We start from the raw sequence: 22,665 nt of genomic DNA, 5'->3' as shown, positions 1-22,665 counted from the left end.
GACTTGTTCCCTAGATGGTAAAACACTAGGATTACTCATTAATGGTCAAAATGTTAGTCAGCATGTTAATGAGAATTTGATGGTGGTCACCACTGACAGTAAAAACAGAGAAAGTGAGCCCAGTTTGACTGTTCCTTGCTCGTGACGAGTTGTTTTTAAAACAACACGTAAATAATGATAATGTAATAACATAATAAACTTGGAAAACCACAGTGCCAACCTTGTAGCAAATGTTTTGCTGCAGCTACAAGTTGTGGCTGTGGCAGATGGATTATAGGCCTTGCCAGGCATAATCACACTCTTTGAGTGCTACCAGTGCATAAGCTGGATATTTCTGGAGATGAGCACGTGCTGCAGAACTTGGTTCAGGCCTTCAAATGCTGCTGGGTTTGGATATCTTGGTTTTGTGATCGGAGTTTGGCTCATTACAGAGAGAAGTCTGTTGACAATGATTTGACATGGTGATTTCCAAGTTTTATTGGAGTTCAGAGTCTGGCTTTATTGGGCTCCTTCTTGGATTACTTTGCTGATGATTAATATTCTCCATTTTCTTAGAATAACCAGATAGAAGAAATCTTTCCAGAAGAGCTTGCTCGTCTGTACAGATTGGAAACTCTCAATTTGCAAAACAACAGGCTGACTTCAAAAGGTAAGCTGGCAGAGCCATGAAGCAGACACCCTGTGCTTCCACAGCACCGGCTTATGCAGTGATGCCGGTGACAGCTGATAAGAAAAGCCAGAGTGATGGATTGACTTGATTGGAGTGGTTAGCTATAAGGCTCACTCCTTTGGCCATCACACAGGTCATGGAGGCACTTTATCATCTGAAACATAATACTCAGTGTAGAAGAATGCAGCCTTAGTGAACCAGTGGAGGAGAGCTGGCAGCAGCACTGTGTACTGTGGCGTGAGATCTTCTCATCCAGGAAACTCCCCCCGGTCCCACAGGCACATCAGTGCAATGCACTTGAGAACTAGAAATGTCCACATGCGGAATGATTTCCTTCTGACTGACCTTGTTTCTTAATCCACTTGTTTAGTTCAATGTAATCACTCAGTGCGGCTTAGTCCAGTTCAGTCCTTGTCGAATTTAATATCAATACAAGTAATAATATTACAAATAAATCAATTTCTGCCATTCTTTTAACACCATGTTGATTTTTGTAGGCAGGTTGTGCTTGCTAAGTCATATGCTTATTAGAGAAACCTGACAAGGAGTGAGTAAGGCAAGCCAAAGAGACAGAGGAATTGGAGGAAATAGCAAAGGAGGAGGATGTGCAATATGAAAGATGTACTTGTTAATTTATGTCACCCAGTCACTCTGAATCTTGTTGCTGTCCTTATTCCAGTGATGGAGAACAGCCTTTACTGAGAATGTGGGTGTATTAGGCATGGGACCCAAAACACAGCACTTACATAGCACAAGGAAGGCTAGATTCAGACTTTGACATTATTACCTTTGGGGCTTGATGTTTCTTTCACAAGCTTCAGTGCAGCCCTGAGTTTCCAGTGTGTTTTGACATGGGAAATAGCTTCACCTTTGACTTATGGTTACCTAAGTGCCAGGTGAAAATGCTATTTGCAGCCTTTCCGTTGTGACAGCAATTGTGCTTGTGTGATCAGCTGGATGGGGAGTGACTCAGCTGAAAATTAATAATTACTGCGGGAGGGTAGGCTCTGAGCTGGATCAGCTCTCTGACCTGGTTACTGCGTGGCTATCTGGATTGTGGGGGAGCAGAACAAGAGAAGGGTTATGACACACAGATACTGGTGTTATTTTGGCAACATCATGGTCAGATCTGGTCATTAAACAACCTCAGATTATGTCCTTCCAAGAAAAATGATTTGCACATTTGTGAGCAGATGACAAAGAAGCTTTGCAGACAGCATGGTTGCTTTGAGCACCGATAGTCAGCCATACAGCGAGTCTGCACAGCTCTGGGCCTGACCCTTGCCAGTGGGGCTGGCCACAAGCCTTGCATGCTTAGGATTTTTAATGGTCTTCCTTTGCTCTTAGCAGTCTGTGGTGTTGGGGTGGGGGGATGTGATTAAAAAAAAGACACCAATATTTTCACTCAGAGAGGCAATAAGGTGGCAGTGTCACTGACGAGTTACTGCCGTTTTTAAGGGTTGCCAGAGGAAGCATTCGAGCATCTGGAGAACCTGAATTACCTGTACCTGGCAAACAATAAGGTAAGAGGCTCACAAGGCTTTCAGACTTCTTTTCTAAGGGGTTCCTGAAAGTTAAACGAGCAAGTCTTCAGTTCTTTTAAAAAATATATATCCTACATAAGTGAAATTGTGCTAAAGTGATACTCTAATGCAGGTTCATCTAAGGTCAAGACAATCTATGCTAAAAAAATTAGAGAGTGCACATGCTGGTGTATTTTGAACACTGATTTATTTGTGCAACTGCAGAAAGGTTTCCTGTGTGTGTAGGGAGGTACAGAGAGCCCCTGCATTTATAAATTAGTCTTCAGTAGGTTTCAGCTCTGCTGCATGCAGATTTGGTAGCTGCCTGTCTTCAGGTAAGCTGTGGGGTAATGGTGTGAAATGCTCCATGTCTCATCATCTGAGGCAGATTGAAAAATTTGTGAGCAAATGCATCCTAAAACCTTTGTTTGAGCCATCAAAATCTGTAAAAAGCTATTCAGTTTTCCCTGACACTCATTCTTACTAGTTTTGGTGTGGAGGGATACCCACACATGATGCAACTGTGCAAGTTATTTATTTATTCTTTTAGCTGCAGTGGTAGGAGCTGAATTTCTTTTTTAATGGAGAAGATCCTAGGTGTTTCCTATGAATGACCCAAGTTGGATGTCATGACAGAAGCACATCTTTCTTGCCAAGGCTAGGAAATGAAATAACTTCTCACATGCCCTTGTATCTGGGTGGTTCCCATATGGCTTTCTTTTTTCCCCAATGATTGTCCACAAATATTTGCTACAGATAGAACTGGGATGCCAAAGAAAAATGTAAGTTAAAACGTCAGGGAGAGCTTCTTTTGTCTACAAAAGCCCTGCCTTTCCATCCCTCCCTCCTCCTCTCTCTCTCTATATATATATTTATATGCATGTCTCTATATATATTTTATTATTCTCTTAAGATCTGTGACCTTTCGATGTTTTGTTTATATACATGTGGCCACATCCAGGTTTCCGTCAGGCCAAGACCTATCCAGAATCACTCCATGGATTTCTGTATGGAGTGATTGAGAATAGAACCCATTCCTTAGTACAGTAACATTGTGTTCTTTTCTCCCTTTCAAGCACCATTTCCATATAACGATCTTGGCAGTTAAGAACTCCATAAAAAGGAACAAGCCAGGCTGTGACTAATATTCCAAAACCTCACACTCCAATTTTCCCTATGTGACAAAACAAAGTGTTTGGTTTTTCTGGCTTTACTGCAGAGAGAAAAGGATCCCAAAAGAAAATGCAGACATCAGCGAATGTCAGAAGTAGTTACAGTGAGAAGTGGTGGACCCACAAAAATAACACATTTCTTTATAAATTGCGAGCCAGGACAAACCAGATTGGCTTCAAACTGCATCCACTCTGCAGCAGGAAACACTGCAGATCAAGTAACTGTGGTGTCTGGAGGAGAGCAGGGATTTGCTGGTAGTTTGCTCCTTGTTTTATGGATTATCTTAATGCTGCTCTATCTTCAGCTGTGATCCCATTAGATGTAGCTAAATTACCTTTTGTTAAACTAGCATAGTTGGTTGGAGTAAAGAAATGCCATGATAGGCTAAAAGCCTTCTGTGCCTTACGAGTGAGAAGTAGTTCAAGTAAAGAACAAATGCTGTAGTTTTCTTTTTCATTTTTCACCCCATTCTCGTAATTTGTATCTATCATGTAACATCCACAGTAGCCCTTGTTAATAACAGAAATCTCTTCCACCTAACTATAGAGCAGGCCCTGAACTGTCATCATTATTTACTGTTAAGCTGGTAATTTTGGTGACAGGTTTTACATTTCCCTGTAGTCCGAAATGGATACAGGGTTCATCTAGATCCAGTACTTCTGTTTATATCAAAGCTTGTTATAAGCAAGAAAACTTGTTCCAAAACTGGTAATAACTTTTGTATAATCCTTCTGACTTCCTTTGTTAACTCATTAGTTAACAGTGGAGAAAACACTGTCTGCCATATGGAAAGGAAGATCCAGCAGTATAGCTGCAAGAAAATCGCAGCTGGAGAAATGCAGATTGCTACTTATCAGGCAATATGCTACACCAAGCTACTTCATCAACTTTATTTTTGCTAGCAGTTACAGCAATCCAGCGTTAATCCTTCAAGCAGCCAACCGTGGAGATCAGTTAGTCTCATGACTAAGTGCTGAAAAGCCAAAGCAATTGCCTGAGCAAGTGAAAACTCTTTCTGGATGAAACTTCTCCTTCCCCTTTCTTGTGGTTCTGATGTCTCTCATTTCACATATCTGAGCCTTTGCTTTATATAAAAGTTACGACCTAATAGACCATCCTTCACGAGAAAAGATTTAATGTGCCACCATGTATGAAGGTGATTATTTCCTGCCCTGAATTGTCAATATTGAGTCACGGTAGAGGCATGTTTCTTTCTGAGGCACTGTCAGACCTTCTTAGCCAGATGAGTGCCTTTATCCACTTCCCTTAAATCATATCTCCCAGGTCAGAAGGTGAGAGATTACTGGTAAAGCCAAAAGCAATACCGTAACAACTGCAGTAATATGTAAAATGCCTATTTCCACTGCTAACATACTATCTGGAAATACTGATAGGAGCGTGGACTGTGGGAAAGTTCTTTGTTGTGTTTGTGACCATTAAACATTTATGACAGCTTAAGGGGGAAGGTTTTGGCACAGGTGGAAAAAAAACCCAGTAAATAATGTGCTTTCATCTTTTAAAATATGGGACTGTATTATGAGCCCAGTCAATTGCAAGTTCATGACTATAGTCCATCAGTGTTCACTTGACAAACTAGAGAGAGATGTAGGCACCTTTTGGGTGAATACATCGGCTTGACTTAGGCAGTTCTCCAGTAAAGTGTCTGCTCTCCCACACATGGTTCGTCTTTAAATATTTTTGGGTTTACACTATTAATTAATAATCAATTGCAGTTTTGTTGTAATAAAATTTGAAAAATACATTTTCTCATCATGTGAGTCTTGCTGTGCCTTGCTGGCTGTAAGGACTAAGTTCTCTTTCACGCAACAGAACTGTGAGGAAGCTCTACAGGTTCAAAGAATTTCAAGCTAGAAGGCAGATCTCTTCCATTGCCCAGAGTTTTCCATCCTGATTTCAAAGCTTTAGATGACAAAGACTTCAGTATCTCCCTAGAAAAGTTGTTCTCTCCAGAGCCTTTCAGAATGTACATAAACAGCTTTTTGGAGTGTACATAAAATATTGTAAGTGTGGTCTCATTAGTACTGTTGTTGACATATGTAACCACCTGCCTACTGCAATTCAGTGATCTTCTGCTTATGTACTCAAGGATTGTACCTACTACAGTACCGTGTTAAGAATTTGTTTCCCAAGGGTTTAATCTTGATGCAGAAATCTTCTGGGTTTATGCTTTCCAGAAAAATATCCTCCAGCCTGGATTGTAACCTGTATTCTTGATTTCTAGATGAATGACTTGGCTATTAGCAGCCATTCAGTGAACCTCGCTGGTTTATTACCTGGATGCTCTGTAAAACTGAGCTTTTTTGATCATTAGTTCTCACACCACCAGTTTTGGTTCAGATGCAGACATTCTTAGCATTATTTTTTTTTTATATTATTGATAAAAATAGCAATAGGCCAAGAGCAAACACATAAAATACTGTACCTCTCGTCAAGTATAAAGTTTTGGAGACAGGACCTTTCTGTACCTTCTTTTTCATACATCACTTGTTCAGTGAACAGATTATCACTGTACAGTAGGTCTTTGAAGTGCCATTTGATATTCCATCATGTAGATCAGAAGCGTCCCTGTCCTTTGGAGACTTGAGTCCTCTGCTGCGAAGATCATCCTAAATGGATACAATATTGGAACAGACGTATGATGTGACACTTCTCCCCGCAATATACTTTCATATAGGAGTGAGTAGTAGGCCACTGTGAGGTGGGTCGGATTTTTTTGGCACAGCAGGCTGAGGAATTAAGAACAATAATAAGCAATGTGTTTGCTCTCTGAATAACAATTTCTTGATTTCGTCCACAAAAAAGAGACAGGACTCTTCCAACCAAAACAAACATTCACATATCTTGGAGCAAAAGTCTGTCTCCTTCCTGGAGAGATTAGTGAGTGAGGACAATTTGTTTTTGTTCATGCAATCTGTGTTTAGTTTCAGTAATTTTTGCCATTTATTTTTGTTTAGAGAAAATAAATTTGCAAGTGGTTTGTTGCTGGTCTAATACTTGGTTAAAACATATATTGCATTTAATTGGAATTCCCCTGTTTACTTCTTTTACAGCTAACAGTGGCTCCGAAATTCCTACCAAATACCTTGATCAGTGCAGATTTTGCAGCCAATTATCTCACTAAGATATATGGGCTCACATTTGGACAGAAACCAAACTTGAGGTAAGGGATCAGGAAGTAAATCATAGTGTTCTTGCCACTGCTTGGAGGCAGTTGGTGAGTGATAAGAAATTATCTGGCTAAACCATGTTATTGCCTACTTATGTTTTTTGGAAAGAAACTGACTGTTTGTTATTCTCTGCATGAAAGTTCAAATAATCTCTCAGACAAACACATTCCAAAGGCTTTTACTAGTTGCCGGACACTTTTGCATAGATAAAAATTAAATTGTTTCCATTTTGTTTGTGTATCAGTTATGAGTTGAAAAGAACAGCTTTGGTTTTTCAAAATGGGGATTAAATGTTTAGAAATCCCTAGTTTTATTACAGTCCATTAATTTAAAAAAAAATAGAGTCAGGTTGAGAGCACAGTGCTCAGTGCAGTTGAGTATAACTGAAGTGTATTAAAGCTGAGCACTTTAGCACCTTCAGGAGTGGTTCATACCCTCAGGTCAGGTTTCAAAGGTCTCCCTGCTAAGACTCAGGTTGTGATTCTCTCAGCTGGATCCAGCGCAGCACATGGGCCCATCTCAAATTCAGGTACACACAGAGCATCTCCTGTGAGGTACGGTCTTTTCCAAAGGCTTTTTAAGTAATCTATATGGACGCTGCAGCATCTAAGTCCTGCAAAGACATCTCAAACTGTTGGTAGCAATTTATGCATCCAGGTTGGGAAGCAGTTAATAATAGCTGACCCAGTTGAGCTCCTAGAGCCCAGTCTTGTGATGAACTGAAGAGCTCTGCCTTCCTACTGAATTCGTTGAGAGCTGAAGCTGCTCTGTACTTGCTAGACCTTTAGTCTTGCAGGCTCTTGGTAGCTGAAAAGGCTGAATCACTCAGTGATTTCTGGCAATATCTCCTTGTGAAAGAAGTTGGATTTATACATGTGTTCTTCCTTCATCTGAGTTGCAGAAGCTGCTGTGTTTTGATTTCATATTAAAATTCTTGCACTCTTCTGAGGTGATTTTCACTCTCTCCTATACCAACACTAATCAGAATAGTAACTTAGTGGTTTCCAAGATTGTTGACATAAAATACTAACAAGTTGTTTCAGTTGGTTTATTTGCCCTCAGCAGAGTTCATGGTCTCAGACTGATTATTTGGAAAGCAAGGTTTCCAGAAAGGCAAATATTTGTGAGTTGAAAGTACAGCTGACCATGCAGGGTGAACAATATTTTCAGTGTGGCTCTGAACTCCCCGGACTGTGTGATCACACAATTGTGTTTCCATACTGAGCCTTTCCTTCCTTCCAGAAAGATGTTGCCAAGTTCTCTGCAACTGGTAGAGAATCCAAGAACAAGTTAAAAAAGCACACTTTGACACTGTGCTCTTTTGCAGTTTTAACCTGTCTCTACAATTTTAGCTGCCTTCTGCATCTTGGGGTAAATACAGGAAAGGAAGGGCTAATCAAAGCCAGTAAAATCCTGTAGTGTCTTTTGTTGAAAAGAAGTCAAATGAATTCATTTAGCAGTTAAGCCAATGAAAAGCAGGAATAACTTCATAGGGGTAAATTGTTTTATGCAGAATTAAAACCTGTGTAAGAAAGAATGAATCAATTTAAAAAAAAATCTGATTGGAAAAACTTCTGTGACTATTAAAAGTTAAAAGTAAGAAGGGCAAAGGGAAAATAAGAAACCCTCTTTCTCTCGATCCCAAAGGTTCATTAAAAACCAAAATTCTTCCAGATGGAGTAAATCTGCTCTGTCTTTCTGTCAGTACTCTCTGCCTTTCTGAGTTCTAGGAGTAGGAGAGAAACTCTTTCCTGGGGTATTTCCAGCCGTCATGGGAACAGAAAGAATGGAGGGGTGAGGGACAGCCCGTCCTTAAGAGATCTACAGGTGGATTTTGCAAGCCCAAGAAGCTCAGATTTTATTCCAAATAGAAGTTAAAACTGGGGGTGTATCTATTAACCAGGTCTGAGTTCTGACCCTCTCGAGTGAGGCCACCACACCATTCTTCATTTCAAAGCACCGCACAATCTCAGACTTGCACTCAGTTTCTTGTTAAGAAGGTAAGGCTACTTGTGAAATTCGTAGTCAAACACAGGATTGGATTTTGAATAGACCTACATTTCAGAGAGTATCTGGACCAACCATTTGGGTTTGCATCTATATCCCTTGCTAAATTAAAGGGCACAATTTAAAAACAAATCTCATTATCCCAAGGAAAAAAGAAAAGATTGAAATATAGTTTTTAGACAGCTTTCTTTTGGTGAACAAACCCTCCCAGATCTCACTATCTGTTTTACTTAATCTTTTTTCTCCTTCCAACAGATCTGTGTATCTTCATAACAACAAACTTTCAGATGCTGGGTTACCTGATAATATGTTCAATGGCTCCAATAATGTGGAGATACTCATCATGTCCAGCAATTTCTTGAAATATGTTCCAAAGAATCTCCCTCCAGCACTATATAAATTACACTTAAAGGTAATGACAACAAGGTTTTGTATTCCTTTATGATTGACCAAGTACTGTGTTTGTATGGGATTCAGATTGCACAGCCAAGCCATTTCACTGCACTTGGAAATATTCCCACACCCACTCTAAGTCTCTTCTGCTACATCTTCAGCAGTAGCTGTCTCACATGTCATTAGTTTTTTGTTCTTAAGAAACAGTGTGTTTTGCAAAACACCAGAATGCTCACGGGACAAAGATGCTTTTCTGTCCCCAGGAGAATGAAGTGTCTGTGTTTCTCACAGCGGAATGAAATGCGTCTGTGGTGGCATCGTTGGTCTCTTCCCTGCATATAACAGTGTTAATACATATTAGTACAAATAGATCACTTCTCCATGACTATCCAGTGATTGGCCTCCCAGTTAGGTTTTCCACTGACAATGTTTTTCCTGACAGCTACTTACCCACTGTGTACTGGCTTTGCTCGCTAACTCATTTCACATAGACTACTGTTTCCGAGCATCAGTGATTTTTGTTTGCTACTGAACTGGCAATTCAGGCAACACAGAGAAAGTTTGAATCATCTTGACTGCTACAGCTTCTCCAGCACTAGTGCAGTAGCAGAAGTTGTGGTATTAACGAGTCTCCAGCATTTTTAATTTCATGTCATCTGATTTCGATAAAAATACTTCGTCATGCCTGTGCTAGAGATCGCAGCCTTGTTAACAATGGGAGAGCTGCAGTGGTGGGGAATCCTGGTTCTGCTTGCTTCTAGTGTTGACAGCTCCTTGGACGCGTGGAGACTCCCAACTGTTATCAGCCCCTGGACTTAGGCAGTTCTGTGTTGCCTCCCAGCTTTCTTTTCCCTTGAAGATTTCACTGCTAATTCCCATTAAAGCCTTCTAGAAAACAGGCTTCTCCAGCTCGAAGAAAAGTAAAGGCAAACGGTCTGATCCTTGAAATTGCTGGAATTTCTCTGCAAAGAGTAAAGTTACGAGTCCATGGTTTATTGCCGTTTATAGGTAATCATTATCTGCCCAAGGGGTCTCAGACTTTGAGGAATACACTGTGAACTCGTATCCTTCCTGCTGTCACCGGTTGTGTTAAGGGAGAGGGGCTGAAGGGAGAAACGAGCATGTTGTTTTCAAGTGCACCGCCTGCAGGACTAACATTTACTTTGATATTTTGACTGGGAAAAAACGAGGACACTGAGAAAGGAGAGACAGCCAGTAGTGGACCAAAAGTGTCCAAAAGATGTACTTTAGATGTGGCAGATCTTTTTTAACTTTCACTGTTCACTGGGACACTTGGCCACATCTGGCTGTGGTGGTGTCCACTTTATGTTGGCTGGCACATGAATCTAGTCCAGTCTGACCACTACATTATTGTGTATCTGTGGATTGTGGGAAGTTTAACAAATTCAGTGTCAGTGTTTTATATATCCTTTTAAAATTACTAGTGTTTTATATATCTTTTTATAATCCCTACAGTTCCTGTATGGAATTTCTAAGTGGAATTTAGTTTTATATTTTGTTCGTGTCAGCCTCCTGGCTACTCCAAAGCTGCAGTAAGGCAACAGGACTAATTATTTTGGAATCTGCATTGCAGGAACTGTACCTTTTGGAATGCCACTAATGCTGGAAGGATGGCTGGTTCCCAGCTTCCAACCTAATTCTTCTTTATGGTGAAATCTGTCTTAGAAAATGCAGAAATTTTGGGCAAACTCCAGAGGTAGTTGCCCAGATTGCATTATACATTTGCACACAGGTGGAAGGACTAAGGATACAAAATAAAACCATCTGGCATGGGGCAAATTCTAAGTCTTTAGCCTAAAGATTCCATGGGGAATCAAAAAAAATAGGTTGTAATATTTCAGTCTAGTATTTGTATTTATTTCTTAAGCAGAATTATAATGCCCCCTGAAATATGTTATGTCTAGCCATTTTGAAGTTCAATTGCCTGGTGACAGTTGAACAGAACCTGAATGTCCTCTGTTATTTCATGCCATGTAATGTGTTTTGTGCTTCCGGTGGCTCTAGAACAACAAGCTAGAGAAGATTCCCAAAGGAGCCTTCAGTGAACTTACAGGTCTGCGGGAGCTATATTTACAGAATAACTACTTGACTAATGAAGGAATGGACAACGAAACTTTCTGGTGAGACTGAGATCTGGAGTTTTCACCTCTGGGTTTATCTCTCCTAGTACAGTCGTAATCTACTGGAAAAAGTACATCTTAAAAAGTACATTTATTAAAAGCTGCATGTTGTTATGCATTTCTCTACTAAGTCTGTGTGAAAAGACTTATCTCAGATGCTGCCATTCAAAAGCAAAGGTGTGGGTGAGTGTTTGGATTCACATGCAGAATACTTTTATACAGCAGTCACAACACTGAACATCAGACTGCATCACTCCCTGATTGCCAGAGACCCAATCACACAGGTACTAAGTGCCTTCTGTGAAAAGGCCACCTAGAATGACGTTGGTCTCTGCAAACCAGTCAAAAGTGAGGTTACTTGGGACGTTCAGGCTTCAAGGGCAGTTCACTGGAGGTTAAGGCCAGGCCTTCATCTTTGCTAAATCCACTTGTGTGTTTCTGTGAAGGTGACTTGAAAGCAGCCGCAGATACACAGTGATGATTTCGTCTGGCACAGCCATACCCCAGTGCGGATGGATTGCTGGGGTAGGAGGGGATGCAGTGGTGCTGCTCAATAGCCAGATGGCTGCAAAAGCTTTGCTACAAACCAGTGCAGCAGAAATAGCCTTTAGCTGTCCTAAATTTAGCCTAGGACTTAGGACTTGAAAAAGTTAACATTTGTGTCTCTGCTTGCCCCGAGTGCTGCCCTTGCTTTACCTGAAAATTCAGATCACATAATCTGTCCTGCCCATAACTTAATTCTGTAAACTTTTCTGATCTGCAGACATGACGTGTATCAAACTGTGCTTTCCTTTTCCGCATCCCAGTCCCAGAAACCTCCCTTAGTAATTTACAATAGCTGTGTCGGCCTCTGGGTCAGACACTTATTGGACATAGAATTTCTGTTGAGCTTTTGCTGAACAGCATGCAGTGGCTGTAGCTAAGACACCAGTCACAGCCAGCAGCAGGGGTGAATATTGCTCCTTGCTCTCATGACAGCACAGAGCCCAGCACAGTGCTGTTGAGGTGTACCCAAGTTGGGGAGGTGTTACAACTTGTAGCAATAAAGTGTTTTACCCAGAGAGTATGTTTCCTCATTCAGCTAATGCTTGGATAGCTGTGAATAGCAATGTAGTAACCAGTAAGTAATGTCTGTAAGGCATTAGTTCTCGCGTTTCTGAAAACTTCCTAGTCATCTGCAGCGGGTTATGTAGTGATGTGGCAGATTAAAAGTCTCATTTGAACCGAGGAACTGACTTGAAATGCAAGGGAATAGAGGACTCCTCAGTCCTGGCATATAATACCATTGATCCACATCCAGTTGGTATAAGAGGCTGGTCTGAGGATTTATTTTAGCTTCAACTGAGTCCATGGAATCCAGATTCAGTAGCTTACCCAAAGCAGCTCGAGCCCTGACTCACTTCCATAATGCTGGAGGGTCAGGAGAAGTTCACTACCTTAGTCTAGGACACTGAATTAGCATTTCTGCTTCTCAGAAGAGTAGTATTTCATCATCTAAAAAGCAGGCCTGCTTTTCAGTTTCAGTATACACTTTCAGAGAGACAGAAGTTACTCATGCTCAGGCTACATTTCTATGAAACCCAGAGCTCAATTCTGTGTTCTAACGGTGCTCCCATGGCATCTTTCTTGTGGGACTTGTTCACTGAAATTGCTCGTAGGCTACTACCTGTGGTATCAGATGAGAGAACAGTAGCCTGCAAAACCAATCTCAGGTCTCAGCCTGGTGGCAGTTTGGATGTCTGTGGGTTCTAGCAGGTTCTCTTGCTGGTGTGGCCGGGGAACAATGGCAGTGCCTAGTCCTAATCCCTAATGACAATATGGGAGCTCTCTCTTTTGCTGTTCACATCAGTCCTATTGTGAGACAAAAAAGGGCCATAACGGGAGCTGTGCCAGGGAGAAAGACTCTAAAGCAAAGACTGTTAAATCCTAGGGGAAGTTGGTTATCATTTCACCTTGCAGAATCTAAATGGTGTTTTCTTTTCCTGCTTTCCCAAGGAAATTGTCTAGTCTTGAATATCTGGATTTGTCCAGCAACAACCTCTCACAAATCCCAAGTGGTTTACCTCGAAACATCGTCCTCCTCCACCTGGAGAAGAATGCAATTAAAGTGATTGGCAGAGATGTCTTGACCCAAATTAAGAACCTGGAGTACCTTCTACTCCACAATAACAAATTAAAAGCCCGCGGTATTCACCCATTAGCCTTCCAGGGCTTAAAGAAGCTGCACACTGTCCACCTGTACAACAACATGCTGGAAAGGATTCCCAGTGGGCTGCCCCGACGAGTGAAAACACTGATGATCCTTCATAACCAGATCTCTGAGATTAACAGGAATGACTTTGCTACCACATACTTCCTTGAAGAGCTGAACCTGAGCTACAATAAGCTCAAAAGTCCCCAGATCCATCGGGAGGCCTTCCGTAAACTGAGGCAACTAAAGTCCTTGGATCTTTCTGGAAACAATCTCCACACAGTGCCCTTTGGCTTTCCAAAGAACTTGCAGATTCTGAAGCTGAAGGAGAATGAGATAAGCATCATCCCAAAAGGGACTTTGTCCGGGATGACAAAGCTGCGGGAACTGTATTTGAGCAACAATAAACTGAAAGTAAATTCCATTTATTCAAGAGCGTGGAGAGAACTCAGCAGTCTCCAGGTAGAAGCATCACCTTCTCTAATTGTTCTAGTAATCCTCGTCTGTCTGCCTAAGCCAATTTGTACAGCACCAATGCTAGATGGGCTTGGTCCTCACATTTTGGGCTTGAGTTGAAGTACTACACCTCCTGTTTCTGGAGTAGAAATGATGTGGTGTTGTGCCAGAGATGAGTACCTCCCACTGCTGACCAGGGCGGTGGTCCACCATGTACTGCTAATTCTGGGAAATGGAAAGACTGAGTCCTAACAGTGGCCTATATTTTCAGATAAACATTAGTGAATGTTGTCATAAACCCCGAAATTATGCCTTTCAAATAGCTTGTCTCCCAAAAGATTTAAAATCAGCTCTGAAGAGAGACAGCAGGAGTAAGGAATGCATAAACAAAACCACTCTTAATTCTCAAAGCTCCCACATCAGCTTATAGCCAGACAGGCCAAGCTGTAGGATTTAGCAGCTCAGCTGGCTAAGGCACCTGGGTAGCAGCTAGGAGGTCTGGATTCAATCAGCAGTCTTCTCATTTGCTTAATTGTTGGAGAAAGTTAAACACAAACCATAAGGCAGGCAGGAACAATCGTATTTGTGCTGTGCAAAATGACCTCTCAGAATTGTTGCACTGGCTGAGGGATTTGTCTGCATTTCCTTTTAGGCAGCAGCCTGTTTCCTGCCGTAAAAGGTATTACCTGTATCATATGGCAACCATCTAGGGTGCTTATGGCTAGGTCACTGCACAGGCAAACTGTTTACATCTCAGAGCTGATCAGGGATAAGGGTCATGGAGCATATGTCACACTGGCCCCCACTGTTTTCAGACAATCCAAATGCTTGTCTGTGTGAACATTTCTGGTGTTCCTGGGAATAAACAATAGCTTGTTCTTCAGTTAATGTAAATCAGTAATGCAGCAACAGTACCTATGGAGCTGTTGGTTTGCATCAGCTGCAGATTTTCTCCATGGCTTTATTAGTACATTTTGCATTTGTTTAGAGCTTCAGTGATACGTGTGTGCGTGTGTGTAAATGTATCTAAGATGAATAGTAGTCTGGAAGGAGGATGCTGTGGAGAATGACATGTGCTGAAATTGTTTCACTGCAGTAGCTCAATGAAATGTAGGCACTATCACCTCTATGGCTGGCTCTTTCAAACAGAAATGGGTGATGAGACCCATTAGGCAACTTCAGCTGTTGGTTGGAGTGACAAGATCTCCTTCTCGAGAGGCCTGATTCGTAGTTACTTCACGTTACTTGTATTGTCACTCCCTTGTAGTCAGTGTCAAGCCAGAGTAATGCATGACTGAATCGAACATTGGCCCTTCCGTGGTACCTACACCACGGTAAACCCTGTTCATATTGTACAAGAGTAAGATAATATCACATACACGCATTTCTGTTAGACTAGCGGTGCATTTTTGGCTGTTGCTTTTTTTCTGGAACAGCATTACTACTTGTTAGTCATTTCCATGATAGCCTACATGAATTTTTGTTATCTTTAAGGGCTTAACTGCAATTGGTTTATGAGTTGGCACACTGGAGTGGATTTCACATAAGATGCTATCAGGCGTGGGCTTAGCATATGCTTCAGTCCACACGGTTTCCATGGAAATCACTGAAGACTATCTGCAATGGGAAAGCTAGACATTTACATAATTGTTTACAAGACTGGGATTATGTGGAGAATAAAAACACTGAAATCATGACAATTGTTTGCAGAAGTATAGCTTTGGATAATGTGTAACTAGTGTGTCATCTTGGTGCTATGAACACGTTAAATACAGGATAACAGAACACTTATGTTGATCTAATTCCTTACTTAAAATTCATCATAGAATCATAGAATGGTTAGGGTTGGAAGGGACCTTAAAGATCATCTAGTTTCAACCCCCCTGCCATGGGCAGGGGCACCTTCCACTAGACCAGGTTGCTCAAAGCCTCATCCAGCCTGGCCTTGAAGACATCCAGGGATGGAGCATCCACAGAAATGATCGTGGCCTTTAGTCCTGATGTCCTTGTACATTGGTCTATGTTAGAATACTTCCAGGTGTTTTATGTGTAACTCCAAGTAACATAACCTCAGCTAGTGAAGTGTTTGCAGTAGCAGCTTCTAAGGAATTCTCCTGCTCATCTCAAACCCAGTCTGCTTTTAATTCACTTTAAGCAGGCCCAGACTAAAGCCTGGGGACAGAGATAAAGAAATGTTGGAACTCCTAAACAAAACAGCATGATGTGTCATGTGAAATCATGATGCTAAATGGTACTGTAAGAGAACAGATTTGTCATGGCCACACTTAGGCTTGATGCGAATTAGAGGTAGATTAAATTAGTTTATGCTACAATGAATATCACTTCAGTTTTTCACCATGAACTCAAACTGAACCTTTCTGCATGGCCGACAATTTCTACTGTATACAGGGTGTTTGCCATTTTCCTGACCTCACCAGAAGGGAGAAGTTCTGAAGCAGACTTGCCAAAGTACCATCTGAAAAATAAAACCCATTCCCGGATTATTTTCAAACACAACACATCCTGGATAAGCTTTGCATAAACATCTCACTTCTGCACTATTACCATACTAAGTTTTTTTATAAGTGTGCATATATATATATATGTATCTGCATTTTTGTAGACGTATGTGTATATATAAAACAATGGCTAAGCTCCCAAAGAAGGGGGATGTGTGTATACAGCCAGCTTTTGGAAGCTCATTTGTTGTCAAACTTAAATCTTCTTTGGTGTACTGATGATGTTTACATTCAATTATTTATTTGACCCCTTGTTGTCTTTTCCTTGCAGTCACTAGACATGGCTGGCAACCAGCTGACTTCCATCCCATCAGGTCTTCCAGAATCTCTAGAATATCTGTATCTACAGAACAACAAGATCACAACAGTTTCAGAGAATGCTTTTGAATCCACACCCAAAATAAAGGGGATTTACCTGAGGTAAAGCCAAGTTTCCACTTGAACGTATGAGATTTCTTCATCCACTTTGTAATTGCTGACTTTTTTAGAAAGTATTTACATTCCTGACTCCCTAACTAAGCAACTTTGTTTTATAGTAATGTATGATCAAACTGTGTTCACCTGCTCAGAAAAGACACGGATATACATAATCTGCTCTTCCTGTGTGGAGGGTTTGGCCTTTCTGTGCTTATTAGAATGGTTTAGGTGTGTTAGAAACTCTGGGAAATTAATGTTTAACATAATGTCATATTCCAATATTCAGCTGTGAGCTAAAAGTGTACAGTCCACTTGTAGGACTACAGCTTCACCTCCATCTGTTAGGCCTGGATTTTGACAGAATCCCCCTTTGGTAAGGTTTGTATAAGTAATCTTGAAGTTTTGCATATTCCCTTGATAGTTTTGTCAGAAACAGATGAGAGGTTACAGCTGTGATAGTTATGTAACTAAGTTTAGAAAGCTTTTTAATTTTTTTTTCCTACTCTCTCAGTTGGATGAGGACTTTATTTTTATAGGTGACAGATACTGACCTTTTTAACATATAATTTAAGTCACAGTGTTGTACCCGATTTAAGCAAAGATTTATACCACAAGAAGTGAAGCATGAGTCTGGCCTGGTACTATATTAAATTTTAATCTGATGCAATGTTATTGGAAATATTGCTTGGAAATAATCTATGAAGCCCTACAGAATATTCAAATAAGCTGATCCCATGGATGTGTCCAGAAGGCCTAGGCTGCCTGCTGCACAAGACTAAATAAGGCTCTATTTTGTCTGCATGCAAATAAATTGTTCTGTAGTTCTGAATAGTTCTGAATCATACCTTTTTGGATGAATCATTCCATACCAAGCAAATAAAATTACGAAGTCTGATGTAAATTAGAGCAGTCTGTCTATTCAGCTGCTCACATTTATGAGATTTTAGTGAGTGTTTGGATGCAAACCAGAAACCACATACCACATTCTTTATTTCTATATAAAGAGAAAAAAGGAATTTGCAAAACCGTTTTGCTAACGTATTTAGGAGGTAACTCCACCCAAGCTAAATTGTATTTCTTAATGGGAGGCTATTAATCACTGCAGTGCTGTGAAACAATAATATACATCTGTACTATTAGAACACGATCTTAAGCATGTTCAAGAGCAATGGACCAAGCAGTATATGTGAGAGGTTCTTAAATTGCAGATTAGTTTGTTTATATTCTTGGAAACGTAAATAACAGATGAAAAATTATTGCACGCTGCTTTGTTTCTAAAGGGATACTTTGTGTTACTATTTGGAGTTTTGTGGGAGAAGAATTAAAACTGTCAAGGGATGACACAGAATCTCATGAAAAAGCAAGTTGAAATTTGAAATGTGGGCTATGGAGCAGACGCCTTTTCCTCTCTGGGAAGCAGAAAGCAGAATACCAAGAGAAAGAATTTGTGGGGGAGGAATTCCAAGATTATTCTTTTTTCTTGCAAAATATGGTTATAGAAGGGGAAAGAGGGGCTGCAGCAGAGAAAAGTAGGAGTTTTTTGAAAGCTTGGTCAGTGAACTTGAATTCAGTGGGAGATACTTAATGTTTCTCAGTATTTTCCTGCAAGGTCCTTTGTGATGATGCAGAGTGCTGTGAGCAAACGTTGTTCAGTCAGTGCATTTGCCTGCTTGTTAAACAGTGCCTGTTTTCCCTTCCTTTTTCCATCCACGGGAGGCAGTACTCTTAGTGTGCTGTTGAGGATCAGTCTAAAATTAGAGTAACTCTATAGAATGGTTTCCTTGTAGTATCCTAATTTCTGTGTTGGATATAAAAATGAGCTTATATTAATAGGAAGACCTTTTTGTTTTTTTGTTTAAAGGTTTAATAAGATTGCAGTTGGAGCACTGAAGGAAAGTACCTTCCAAAACCTAAAGCACTTACAGGTACTGGATATTGAAGGAAACCTTGAATTCAGCAACAGTTCAAAGAATAACGATGACTCAGAAGAGGAAATGGAAGATGAAGAAGAGGAAGAGGAAGAAGAACTGAGATAATGTGAACTCACGCAAACACATCTTGTGGGAGGTAACAACTGTGGTTTAGCTAAATCAGAGACCCCGTTCTTAGACTCCTGTGTAAATAATTCCAATTTACAAGTATGGTTGAAACATAGCAAAAAGGTGTCTGAGCTCTAGACTCAAAGAGTCATTGAAACATGACTGGGAACTGAAGAATCAAAAAGGATTGAAAATACATTATTTTGTAAAATGAGTCAGTATATATATGTGTGTTTTATCAGGGGCAGTGGACAGTTCATAGTGGCTCTGCTTTTGGCCACAGCAGACATAGTAGGTAAATATGAAGGTCATTATTTGCTGATAATACAAAAATGAAAAGGTATTTCATGATATTTTTAAGCAGTCAGTTCAAAAGGAAAACAAAGAACAAACTGTGAAGCTTATTGAGGCAGAAGACCATGTGAGCTGAAAATGGATTAAAAATATTAGCCAAATTAAAGGAAGATAGACCCTTGGTGTCTGTTAAACATGGAATTAATATTATGTCCTCTGTCTCAAGCAGTCCTTAAATCACTGACCACTCAGAGTGGGAAGATAATATTATACTTGGCATATTTCTTATGGAAGGAGTATCTACTTCAGGTCACTTTTGGAGATGGTATGCAGGACCTTTATGCATCTTTTAAGCAGGTTATGTTGAAAGATGATGAGGTTCAAGATACTACCCTCTATTTTTGGAGATATAAACTATAAGACTTGAAAAAAAAAAGCTTAGTTTTGTCCCAAATCAACATTTCATCATGGAGAATGACACAAGGAAGTGCTAGGTATAGTGTTGATAATGTGAAAAGATGATGGGGCGTGAAAAGGGTAGAAGCTACTTAGAAAGTCAAACATGAGACCTCCTGGCTGGGCTGTATGAAAATTTTGTGAGAGAAGAAATAACTTATATCTACACATCTTGTGTATGTGTAACTTCTGAATCAACACATCCCTGGTTTAGTTTGGGGCATGTGTGACAAGTCAGCAGGTACTAAGTTTAGCATATTCTGAATTCTGTATTGCATTTTGTGATTGATTTTGTTTTTCTGTTGTTTTGCAGGAGAGCATATGGAAAATTACATATATGTTTATGTGTATATATCTATATAGATACACAGAGAACACTTAGCAAAACGTGCAATGAATTACGCAGAAACTGTCATGGCACTGGGCCAGGCTCATGGAAGACAGTGTGTTACAGTGCCTTATTTAGGGAGAGACCCTGAATGCCTTTCCAAAGCTTCCAAATCATCTTATACAAGACCCAGGATCATAAGGGATTGCTCTGGAACTCACAAAAGCTGGCTTTTGTTTCTTCTGTTTCTCTTCCTTCACTGTTTCCATCTGTAATAACAGTGTGAGACTGTTTTGAACATGTGCCTTCATATGCTGTTTTTGTCACTGCATATTAAGTGAACCATGTATATGCTTCTTTCCTTTTCCTCCACCCCAAAGAAGCGGCTGTTGGTCGGGCAAGATGGATATTTGCAGTAGTTTCATGTGTGGAGCAGTATATGAGGCATTTTGGTCATGAAGCAGCAGTAATAATTCTGGATGCAACTATTCCTCTGTTGTAACAATGTGTATATTTGGATAAGAAAAACAAAGTAAGGCTGGATCCCATAATATTTTATCTCTACTGCCAAAACCTGCAGTATATGCCTGTTTTAGAAAAGTTTTAAGATAAAACAATTGCTCTTGTGAATATATATAAAAAATCCATATGTCTGCCTCCCAGAGCTTTGGTAAAGTGTCTGTCTTGCTGTTGCTTGCCCATGTGGCAGTTGTGTGATTGTCTCTGAAGGTGTGTCCAGAAGACTCATCAACAGTATGCAGTTTAATGGTTGTGGTAGGAATTTTCACCTACTGTATATCATTCACATTAAGTCAGAAGTGAGACTAATGAAGCAAAAGAGATAAGTGGGTGTGGGGTGTCTTAAGAGAAAATTGTTAAATGTCAAGAGAAATTTGTTTGTTTAGTTCAAGTCTGAGGACAGTGCCTGTTATACTCTCCTAAAGCCTGTGTTACGGTGTCGAGTATTCTCAGCCCCTGTTGAAATCACGGAAACCAAGGAAAAGAAGACTTATAGAGGTACCTGGATGGCAAGCTGCTTATTTGATTATAATGTCCTTCATCTGAGGTAGCTAATCTGCTTGAGGAAATGGTCTTTTCTTTTGAGGATTTCTGATTGAACACGTGTTGTTTTGCATACTGCATTCCATGATTTGCTTGGAAACACGGTTGGCTTAATTTTTTACCATCTGTTTTTCCTGCCGGAGAAGATCTAGTTCCACGCTCTCCCTTTGGGTTCTCATAGCACATGACAGTAATTTCAAGTTGATATTTCCTACTTCAGACAATTCAACAGGATCATGAATCATAGAAGGAAAGATTCCTTCCTGAAAAAAATAAAAGCTTGGCCCTGAAAAATGCAAAACCCCCACATTCTTGAATATCAGCTATACAGCTGAGCAATAAAATAGCCTTCCAAGTGACTTTTGAGATAGATTTCTATGTAAAATGTCTACAGAATATGGCTCTAATCATTTAGCTATCTCCAGCAAACCCCAGTGGAAGTTTTGCCGGTCTTTGGTGAAGCAGACCAATTTATTATACTCCTGAACGAGCTGAGAATATGCAGATCTATACAGTTTTTTTTGAGAACTGTTTGATTATCTTTAAATTTCAGTGCTTTACACTGTGAATATGTGAGAAGTCAGGTGCCCCAGACGTCCTTTGAATCCCTTGAGAGTCTGATGTGAATGTGGGGGTGAAGGTGCATTGTGGAATCAGGCCTGAAATTTCAGGATGATACATAAAACATTAAACTTCTTAACCAAGTGTCAGCGTTTGCCAAAGGAGACCCACCTACTGTTGAAGGAGCATATCCTGTAGACAAAGTGGAGTTTGGAAACCTTTTCCAAGTTTCAAAATAATTACACCCTGAATCTGTCCGTTAAAGGGAACAGTGTTGTCCAGCAGCAAAAAAAAAAAAAAAAGACACCCCTGCCCCCAAATAAAAGCCTCAACACCACACCACCAGTTATTTTCATTAATAAAAATAACACCAGTTAATTTCATTAACTTTATTTCTGTGAATTGCTTGGATTTGGGAAAGAGAATACTAGAAAGGTTTTCAGGCTGATATAGATCTATGGACAGTGAAATCTTCAAGCCTAAAACATTCAGTTGGCAACTTTATTCCTAAGAATGCATTTGCACTTGCTTGGGGGGGAGGACTGGGGCACCCCGTGCCTGCTCCCTCCCCACTCCTGCTTGTGCACACTCTCCCCTCCTGCCCCACACCTGTCCCTTCTGGGTAACCCCAGGGGCTTGTTATTTGGGGGCTTCTGGGAAAAAAGGCCAAGGGTAGTTGTATATTCCCCAGGGGTTTCATCTCTCCCCAAGAGAGTTACAGATCCCCTTTTCCCTCTGTGGGTGGTGGGAGGGGCCACAGGGCCCACACTGAGGTGCCGGGGCTCAGGCTGGAACCGGGGAGCCTGTTTCCCTCTGCTCCCCACGTTCCCAGAAGCGGAGGGCTCCTCCTGCCCCAGATGGGCAAAAAGGCCCCACGAGGAGCTGGTGCCATCCCACCTGCTGTGAGGAGAGGATCGGCCCTGGCCCCGGCGGCTCCTCTGTGGGCAGGGAGGTGGCACCAGGCCAAGGCCTTCCCTCCCCCAAGATGGCGCCCTGTGAGGGACAACAGGACCTTGCGGGTGACTGGAAGTCCCCAGCCATGGTTGGCAGGAGGGGTGAGTTGTGGGGGATGCCTTGCCACCAGGGTGAGGGTCTGGGGGGGTGAGGCACCTTTGTGGTGGTGTGAGGGGCCTCCTGCTCTGCCTCAAGGCCTCACCACGCCATGCTGTGGGGCCTGGGGTTTAAGTGTGTTTAATGAAAAAGAGGTGCTTTACACAGTAAGTAGGTACTGTTCTAAGGAAAAATAA

General features: G+C 41.0%; 1 protein-coding gene across 1 annotated transcript; it reads left to right on the top strand.

Annotated features, from left to right (window-relative positions):
• Positions 1 to 555: 555 nt before the first annotated feature.
• LOC104509690 (podocan-like) lies at positions 556 to 20,457 on the top strand (the record flags this gene model as incomplete). The annotated part of the gene is made up of 9 exons (XM_010151722.1): positions 556 to 649; positions 2,129 to 2,193; positions 6,438 to 6,547; positions 8,817 to 8,973; positions 10,980 to 11,095; positions 13,091 to 13,748; positions 16,533 to 16,681; positions 18,540 to 18,745; positions 19,781 to 20,457. Coding segments are annotated over 8 exons (1,524 nt in total), but the record flags the coding sequence as incomplete, so codon positions are not given.
• Between the last annotated feature and the right edge of the window lie 2,208 nt (positions 20,458 to 22,665).

Source organism: Eurypyga helias, unplaced genomic scaffold (assembly GCF_000690775.1).
Source record: "Eurypyga helias isolate BGI_N326 unplaced genomic scaffold, ASM69077v1 scaffold4175, whole genome shotgun sequence".
In the NCBI taxonomy this organism is placed as follows: Eukaryota; Metazoa; Chordata; class Aves; order Eurypygiformes; family Eurypygidae; genus Eurypyga; species Eurypyga helias.
Note: the sequence above shows the minus strand (reverse complement) of the source record. Positions and strands in the feature narration are given on the sequence as shown.